Source organism: Echinops telfairi, unplaced genomic scaffold, assembly GCF_000313985.2.
Source record: "Echinops telfairi isolate 266 unplaced genomic scaffold, ASM31398v2 ScPeMD7_5592;HRSCAF=6446, whole genome shotgun sequence".
Lineage (NCBI taxonomy): Eukaryota > Metazoa > Chordata > Mammalia > Afrosoricida > Tenrecidae > Echinops > Echinops telfairi.
In genome coordinates this window covers 15705199-15714924 of record NW_022109491.1, presented here as the reverse complement: position 1 = coordinate 15714924, position 9726 = coordinate 15705199, and the positions used below count along the sequence as shown (strand labels likewise).

The following is a 9726-nucleotide window of genomic DNA, read 5'->3' as shown; positions in this document are numbered from 1 at the left end:
GGGGGGGGCATAAAAGCAGAATTTTAATGTGAAGACATGTTTTGCTATAATCATTAGTTTTAGAAGCATTGTTAGTGTAGCGTGTGTGCAGAGTCCATTTCCCACATCTTTCCTCAAGTATCTTCTATTTTTATCATGAATTCCCTTTTAATCAACTGTAGGTTATTTAAAATAAATTCCTACAACTTAACGGAAACTTAGTGCCTGCCTCTTTGTTACCCAGGGCTCAAGGCCAGTGTAGGGACCCTGGGCTGGGCTTGGGATGTGGTCTGACCATGCTGCTCTCAGGCAGGCTCCTCACCTGGTGCTGAGCCTGGCCTGGCAGGTGATAAACATCTGTCCTGCTGTGGATGTGGCTCCCAGGGGATCCAAAGTCCACACCCCTGGGGAAGAGAGGCAGGCCCAGGTAAGAAGGGAGGGTACAGAAGACCCAAGAATTGTATCTGAAGCTGAATATGGACCATGTGTCTTCAATAAGATGGAACAGGTATATGCTAGAGGCTTTCTTCCCCGCCCCCCTCTCCGTAAGTGCTGGCCACAGCAGAGGGAGCTGCATTGGGTTTGCTGATGTGGCTGATATTAAGTCAGAATGGGCAGAATTCAGGACACCAGGCTAATTGGAGCACTATTCCAGAAAACCTCTCCTAGGAGAATGTAAGCTTTTTACTTACATTGGTTGGCTGGCTGGTTGAAAGTGGGAGGCAGATATCTGTAGACTACTTCCTAATGTTCTCGGTCTATGAAAATTGCTTCTCTCCTCATCCTAGATAGAACAAAACCTGGAATGGAGAAGGAAGCCAAAGTGGTCAGAATCAGTTGCTTAGGTATGTCTGGGGGTGAGACCTATCACTTTGCTCGGCCTGGGCGTAGATAGGCTGGTGGGCCACAAGTTCTAGAGCTCCTTCTTGGCAGTGTTTTATTGGTCTGGGAGGGAGGCAGCATTCACCTCAGGGAATAAAGGGGGACAAGCAGCCCTCATAATAGAGCCAAGAGAGTTGTGACCCAGTGTTTTTTTAATTCTGTAGGAATGAACTAACTAGACAACTGAACGTTTCCAATCAGTGTGCTTTATGACTGTTGGGTGAGTGTGGAATAAGTAAGTTGACCTCAGATCCAGTACTTGAACAGAACTTGCAAACCTAGAAGACAAACTTTGGTCTACAACTAGAAATCTGATGGAGGAAACCTTAGGCCAGGCATAAGATCTTTCTGATGAGCAAAGTGTTAACACCTACCTTTTCCTGCAAATCTTCTGAGGAGAAGTGTAGTGCAGCTTGGTCAGGAAGGATTGGGAAGAGCATCCTGGGCACTGCAGGTCTGGAGAGCAAGGTCAGAGACTGGGACGCTCATTTACCTGAGAGTCAGAAGAAGCTGACCACAGGGAGTTGGGACCAATTCAAAGGGCCTTCCTTGAAGGATACATGAAAGGGAAGTCACACCCTTGCCTATTAATCCAGTAGCTGTGTTCCTTCTTCACACGGACAGCCACGTTTTAAGAGCAGAAAGCCGAAAAGCTCCCCCCATTGGGTGGTACCCAAGTCCAGCTGTGGGCACAGGCAGATGGAAGAGTTGTCTGCGAAGAACGAGCTTCCATGTGCAGATGTTGGGGACTGACTTAGCTTCTCTCAGCCCTCATGTCTGGTCAGCAATCCTGTCCATTCTCCATTCGTAAAGCGGTCAAATCCATCCTTGACCTTCAGATCAAAAAGCAAAACATTTCCACCTCCCATCTCCTTTTCACAAATAAGCGGCTGGATCAGGGCATCTATACACTCCCAGCTCGTGCCCCTAAATTATTTTCTGGCCCCACTGACCAAGGTGACCAGTTACGTTGGGAGAGATCAGGTCAATGGGCAGGCTCTTCATTTTGCATCTTAAGTGCTTTGTGGCAGTGGGCATTGCTGGCCATCTCTTTAATAGCTTTTATTTGGGTATAATTTATATGTAAAATGAACATATCTCATGTAATTTTATCCAATGGGGCAGTCAGCACAGTAAATCAGCTTTAGAACTTCTTAATCCCCCTCGGATCCCTTCTGCCTATTTATGTCCTCCTGCCCCCAGCTGCTGCCCGTTTATGAATGTGCCTTCTGTGGACAGTTTAATAAAAACGGAACAACTTCGGACCATTCTCTTTCCTAGTACCATCTCTGGCTTCCATGAGGGCCCGCCCTCAGGTGGTTTGACTCCTGGCTTCCTGTCAGGCTGAGTTCCATAGGAGCCCTGATGGCATCTTAGTTATAAGTTGGGCAGCTAACTGTAAGCTCAGCAGTTTGAAACCACCACCCACACCTTGGGAGAAACCTGAGGCTTTCTACTCCCATAAAGACTTACAGCTTGTTAACTCACGGGCACAGTTGTTCCCTGTGGTACAGGGTTGCTATGAGTTGGCATCTACTCAATGGCAATGTGCTTGGTTTTTTTAATGAGTTCCTTAAATGTCCTCAAGTTTGTGTAGTGGATTGTATTTGAATGGAAAGCTGGTATCTCCCCTTCTCTGTTCAAAGCCTAGACTTTCCTAGGCACTGCTCACATTTCCAAGTGCATTTCTGACTGATCATCCTTGCTGGCTACTGGCAGAGGCAGACCTGCTGTCTTTTCCTCCAAGCCTCCAAAACAGAGCTCCAAGCTCTCGAGGCCTGCGTTTCCATCGGCATGAACACTGCACTGGCATGCACTCTGTCCCCCCAGCAAGAAGCCGGTGTCCGCCTGCTCTCCCTGCTCCGTCCAACAACTGGCCAGCTCTTGGAGTCACCCCCCAAACACCACACACCTGCACCCCCTTCCGCTCAAAAGGAGTATGTTCGTTTTCTTCCTGAGAAGAATCACCTCGTATTTCAGGCCTAATTAAATCCCTCATACATGGGCCTGTTTTGAACCCAAAAGTGTGCTCTTTTTTTGGGTGCAGGAAACATTACCCCGAAATGACCTCTAGCCAGGCTGGTTTGGGATGCTCATAAGTAATCCCATGACACAATAAAGGAAGCAAAGAAATTTTACACAGACATGGCTTTTTTACAATTCCAAATATTACATAAAAACAAGCCTTTAAAAGATTGCTAACTTGCAATAAATAGGTTGGGATTTGTTTTTGTCATTTTCTGGTTTGATAGCACTTTGGTTCATAAATACTGTTAACAGCACCCATTTCTGAAAAACACTGAATGTTTACAGTACATTGTATTTGAGATGTGTTTAATAATGTGGAGGAATTAGTACATAAGAGCTTGGCATGAAACAAGTGTTCACGGTTCACCGTTGTAGCAGCTGAGTGGTGAGTGCCTGTGTGCTCAGTTTCCCTGCTGTCACTCGGAGGCACTGAATCCTCAAAGTGTGTGCCGTGCATGTAGCACATGGTCAAAGAAAAGGCCTTCAATATCAAGGGGGACAGGAGAGAGCCACTTGCCACTTGTTTGAAGCTTACGTAAAAGTGGAATGGTGCTTAGATGAACCTTTCCCATCAGGGCATCCCGTAACGATTCAAAGGTACCTTCGCTGTGACAATAGAAAGGAACTCAGACACCACAGCTGGGTGTGCCCACTCGTGACGATCCCGAAAAGGCAAAACAACTCTGGTGCCAGGAAGATGGACGGGTGCTGGGAGAATTGCCTGCCGTGGGGCTTGCAGACACATTTGAGTGGTGGGAGTGTTCTGTGGCTTGATGGGGTGGGACTACACTTGTCAAAAACTGCTCCAACTTCACGTTTAAGATGGGTGCATTTCGTATGTGAATGTTCTTCCCTAATAAAACTGATGTACCAAAGTGCTCTTTCTACTTAGGAGGCGGTGGGAGTGGTGTGTTTTGAGAATTGTACTTGCCAACTCAAAACAATAACAGGTGCTGAACGGCCTGAAATTCACGTAGGTTCTGTGAATACCATTTTTTACTGGATATGTGAGTGGAAGAATTCGTATTTCTAAACATGTACTGTTTTAACATGTGATCCTATAACGCAGTGGTTCTCAACCTATGGGTCGAGACCCCTTTGGGAGTCGAACGACCCTTTCACGGGTCGCCTGATTCATAACAGTAGCAATGAAAATAGTTTTATGGTTGGGGGTCACCACAACATGAACTGTGTTAAAGGGTCAAGGCATTAGGAAGGTTGAGAACTGCTATACCGTATGTGTAACTTGATAAACAGTTATATGTGGACACGCAATTGCATCTCAAAATGTAAGTCATGAAAACCCCGGGTGATCTTAGTGTAAAAATGGAGCCACTTTCATTCACTGCCCTCTTCCCACCACCATCCTCCTTATCAGGCCTAGATAAGGTCAGGTACCCCTGGGACCTTTATCCTACTGAAGGACTGTTGACATTTCCCTGTGGTTGATTTGCTTCAGGAATGGGAACTTGGGGACTGATGGACCTCTTCCTGCTGTGTAGGTGGCTTTGAGGGATGGAGGGAGATTCCCAAGGAGAGGAGCAAGGGCAGTCTAGCAGGTCTCTGGCAGTGGCTTACAAGAGCCTGAGCACCAGCCCTAGAAGAAGGACCCAGCTCTCCAGCGTCACATTTTGAGTCGTGCTGTGGGCACCAATCAGAAAGGTAGCATTGTCTCTGAAGAAGGCAGAGTCCCTGTGTAGGTTTGCCTCAAGTGATACACCCAGGTGCAGAGGAGACAGGAGGACGTAACCTAAGGAATGAGACCCAAGCACTCCGTAGAAGACAGGTACATTCTGAGGCCAGAGTTCTGGGCCTGTGAGCACAGCTGGACGGAGCTGAGGTGCAGCCTGCCCTGCTCACAAACCCAGGCAGAGGCTGGTCAGACAAACTGCTGAGTAAAAATGGTATCAAAACCGCAAGTCTATAGATCTGCTTGCCTTAGATGTGTGCACGGCGCTTCACTGAGCATGTTCTTTGATACTATGCTATCCCAAGGTCATTACGAGGAACAGACCCATGACAGGAGTGTAGTGTTTGCTACTAATCTGCTGAAAACCTTCACTATTTCAAACATTTTCATGTAAGAAAGAAGAGCTTTTGCCTTGTCTGCCCACAAAGCTCATGCCGCACTGGGCATTAAGTCAAAGCTCTAGTTCGTGTCACAGATGCTTCATATGGACTCCATAGCCGGTGTCTGTGTTGTTAGGTGCGACACAGTTGGTTTGGACTCAGTGACCCCGCACACAAGGGTGAGAAACATCGCCCTGCACCGTGCTCAAGATCGTTCCTGTGTCTGAGCCCACTTGCAGTGCAATGTTTCTGACCTGCCTTGGGAGCCTTGGTGCCATGGGCCGCAATTCGCATAGTCAGCAGTTTGAAAGCACCAGCAGCTCCTACGGAGAAAGACAGCAGTCTTGGAAACAGGGTCGCTATGAGTCGGAATTGACTGGATGGCAGTGAGAAAGAACTCAACATTGCTTCCAATGAACTAGAATACCAAACACCTGGGGTGGGAGCTTAGCATCACAAGACTCCCATTCAAGGAAGGACGTGTTGCCTCAGTCCCTGGGAGATCTGTCATCTCAGCTGCATGCAGTTGAAGAACGTGGTGAACTTCCAAGGAAAGTCTCCATCCCATGACTTGGGCCATGAGTGGAGTGAGCCACTAACTATGACCTTAAAGGCCCAGCCACTTCAGCCCAATGTTGGGCAGTGCACCCTGGGTGTGGGGAGGGGATATGACTATCGGGCCTACCTTCTGTGTTTGCCTTTTCTCAGTGTGGGTCCTGGGGGCTCTCATCAATAAACGTGCTGCACACACTTGCTGCCTCAGATTGAGCTTCCAGACATCAGCTACAGATGAAACTAATGAACCCATCAGCTCTTGTTACAGAGAGGAGTGAGGAGCCGAGACCCTTCACAGGCCCATGCATCGTGACAAAATCATTAGCGTTGTGGCCTTCTGCAAGCCCCTCAACCTCTCTGTACCTCCCTTTTCTCGTTTGTAAAATGCCAGACGAGTACTTACAGGGTTGTGACAAGTCATCCCGTGTGAATAAACAGATGGTGTTTATTATGGATCAAGTCCTCAGTGAGGAACACCTGTGAGACCAAGGGCATGGACAGCCAGGCAAGACTCCTCCCTGGAATCCAGACAGGCACCAGTGGAGGCCGGGGCTTGTTGAAGCACGATGTTCTTCGCAGAAATAGTCCCGAGCAGGGCTAGCCTGGTGATGTCACGGGCGTGTGCCAGTGTGGGTGCTGGGGCAGCTCCCTGAGCCGGCACAGCTGCATCAACTGCCAGGAACACCACCCACGCACCATATATATGCTGAGCTGGGGGAAGCCTGTAGCAGTTGCGCCCTGCTTTTCCAGAGCCTACACTTGAGGGGAGAGGCACCTGAGGCCTGGGATGCTGGTCCAGAGGTCCCAGGAGGAAGTGAGACGAGGCCCTGGCAGCAGACTTAATGCAATCTGTTGGCAAAGAGCCTAGCCCCAGAGGCAACAGCACAAGCAAGGATGCATGGGCGTCCCAGGAAAATCCCAGAAGATGGAGAAATATTTAGAGCGTATCTCCTCAGCTGCCAAGTCAGCAGGGAGGCCTGGAAAAATGGTTTAAGATCTGGCCAGGCATGGACGGGGGGCTACTCAGCTCCCATCTGCCAACCTTCATTGTCCCTCTTGCTCTCCCTCACTTGCTACACTGCAGCATTCTGTGAAACTCCCCATGCTCTTGCTGGACTCAGGGCCTTTGTACATGCTGTTCCCTATGCCTATGAAACACTCCTCCAGCACTCTAATCATTCCTCAGACCATCTGCTCACATCTTTGAATTATCAACTCAGTCCCAAAGACGTCCCCCCTGTCTTCCTGTTAGGGACCATTGGGGCGGTTCTAACTCCTAGTTAGTCCTGCGCCATCCCCATAACCGTTGCTGATTGACACCCCATTTGTTGCCCACTATATCAGCCATTAGGTGCCCTGATGGTGTAGTGGTTACAAGTTGGGCCGCGATTCACATGGTTGGGACTTTGAAACCACCAGCAGCATCTTGGGAGAGACTCCTGTAAACAGTTACAGTCTCGGAAACCTACAGGCTGTTGCTGTGAGTTGGCATTGACTAGAGGGCAGTGAGTGATTTGGTTTGGGATCAGCCAGTAAGGGTCTTCTCTTTCGTGGATTCCCTACTTTCCCAGGCCAGGTGTCCCGACTCGAGATTGGTCCCTCCTGATAACATGCCCAGAGTATGTAAGAGGAGGCCTAGCTCTGCGTCCTTCTAAGGAGCTTTCTGGATGTCCTCTGTCCTCACCCACTGCAGTCCTCCCTCACACTTGCCCTTTTGTAAGAAAGTGTTTACTCATTTGACGTCTAAACTCCTGGAGGCCTGCAGGGTCCTCCTCAATTCTCCACTCAGCCTCCATGCCTACCACAGAAATGAGCAGGGTGACACCTCTCTGAGACCAAACCACTCCCATGCCATACCCAGTGTTTCTCAAAGTGGGCCATGTCCTGAGGGCGCTGGACTAAACCAAGGGGCCTATAAAAGCAGATAACCTACATTTTATCCTGGATTGCGGGCTATAGTACAAACATTTTTCATTGGTGGGGGTGCTGAGTAATTTTTTTCTTTCCCTGCAAAGGGGGCAGTGGGCATGTTAAGGGTACTGATCTATGCGCTGAGAGCTCCCATATCAAACTTAAGGATATTGGGGGTATGCCTCCTTATCCAGCTTGATTCACCAGCTAGCCTCCATGCCCACTGACTTGGGCCACCGGTGCCTGTTTAAGCCAGCTGCTCTTGTGAGGCAGAAAAATGCATAGTATCTGGCATGCTTGGGTTCAAATCCCAAGTACTCCACTTGTTAGTCCAGTGGTCTCTCAGCAAGTTTCAGACCTCGAAATTTCAGTTTCCACATCAGTAAAATGGGGACAGTAGTTCCCGATGAGAGGATTAGATGTGACTGCACATGCAAACCTAGCAGTCAGGTATTGGGTCCATTTTAGTTCCCAGCCTTCCACTTCAAAGTCTACCACTAGGTGGCAGCCCATCTCAGCCGCCCCATCTACCCTTGCTGAGTGACCTAAGCCTATTTGAGACAGCCTCTCACCTTCTCCCTGGAATGCTGAGTTCCTGAGTGGCCATAAGGCAGCAATTCTCAACCTGTGGGTCAGGACAGGGGCAGAATTACAGTTATGAAGTAGCAACAAAAATAATTTTATGGTTGGGGCGGTCACCACAACATGAGCTGTATAAGGAGTCCTGGTGCCGTAGTGGTTCAGCATTTGGGCTGCTAACTACAAGGTTGGCAGTTCAAAACCACAAGTTGCTCTGTGGGAGAAGATGAGGCTCTCTACACTTGTGAAGTGTTATAGTCTTAGAAACCCGCAGGGGCAATTTCTAAGCTGTCCTTTAGGAATCAACCCGATGGCAGTGACGTTTTTAGTTTGAGTGACAACATACCAAACAAACAAAACCCCCCAAGACACTGACATTCAGTGGATCCCAACTCAGTAGAACTGCCCTTTTGAGTTTCTGAAGCTGTAACTCTCTAGATGCAGAGAGCCTCGTTGGTCTCCCGTGAAGCAGCTAGCTGGTGGTTTCATACTCCAGACCTTATGGTTAGTAGCCCAACACCTAACCCACTACACCAGCAGAGCACACACCCCTATCTCCTCAGTTTCCAGAAAAGCTGTCCAGTCTCAGGAACTCCAGTCAACCTGGGTCTTTTTCTGGTTCCCTGTGCACAGGCTGGGCCTCACACTTTGAAGCATAGGACGCTGTCCTGCTTTCCCTTGCTGCTGAAGGCCGGCTGGCTCTGTATCGCTCAGGCTTCATTGGCAGGATGTGTCCCGCCTTTGATAGCAGTGATTCTAATTGATGGGTGGGACTGGAGGGAACAGCTTTAGGAAGACAAAGAGTTTGAGTAAAAAAGGCCTTGTGGGTGGAGAATGGAGAGGACCAGAGATAAGAGATAAAGGGTGAGAGATAAGTGGGGCCAGGTCTGAGGAGACCCTCAGGGCTAAACAGGGAAGGTGGATTTCCAGTGCAACAGGAAGTCTAGGGGTTTTAAGGCAATGCCCTCTCTGCCAGTGAGTCTGCTCTGACTTATGACCCTATAGGGAAAAGTAGGACCGCCTCTGGGCTGTAAATCTTTATGGCAGCAGATGGTGTCCTCTTTCTCTTAAGGAGAGGTTGGTGAGTTCAAACTGATAACCTTGCAGCTATCAGCCCAACGTACCAGCAGGGCTCCTTTAGAGGTAGGAGGCAGTGATTTACCTCCATTGTAAAGACTGAAGTGTGGGCAAGAAACAACTTGGTGAAAAAGGTGGTGGCCAGGATTTGTGGGCGGACTTGTGAACAGGACTCGCTGCTGGAATCCTGTGGGGTCCAGACAAGAATCAAGGATGTGCAGAGGTTTGGGGCTGAAGAACACGGTGAAGTTTGAGGCCATTTCCTTTGGCCATGGCAACAAAGCACCAGGGTGCAGTTTGGGGAGGAAGGAACAGCAGTGGGCACATAATGTGTGTCACTCGGTCCTGGAGGGAGGGATGACACAGATTTGCTAACGGGGAGCTTCCGAGGAAGCCGGGTACCTTGGGGATGGACTCCACGGAGCCTAGAGAGGGGGCGGGAGGCAAGAAGCGTCCGCCGGGAAGTCTTGGCTGGGGCCAGGGCTAGGAGCTGCCGCAGACGGATTGCAGGCAATGAAGGAAGGAGACTAAAGCTACCAGAAGCCTTATAGGGCTCTGGGCAGCGCAATCGCGGGGCCAAAGCCTAGGGGACTTGTCCCGACTGGGCGGGTGGGGGGCGGATACCCTTGAACGGCACCCGGGCCA

General features: G+C 49.4%; 1 protein-coding gene across 1 annotated transcript in view; it reads left to right on the top strand.

Annotated features, from left to right (window-relative positions):
- TOP1 (DNA topoisomerase I) overlaps nucleotides 1-2209 on the top strand; it is a 97450-nt gene extending 95241 nt beyond the window's left edge. Inside the window, exon 21 of the mRNA XM_045295501.1 lies at nucleotides 2065-2209. Within this exon, the coding sequence (XP_045151436.1) occupies nucleotides 2065-2209 (145 nt within the window). The remainder of the gene's footprint in view (nucleotides 1-2064) is intronic.
- The last annotated feature ends 7517 nt before the right edge of the window (nucleotides 2210-9726 follow it).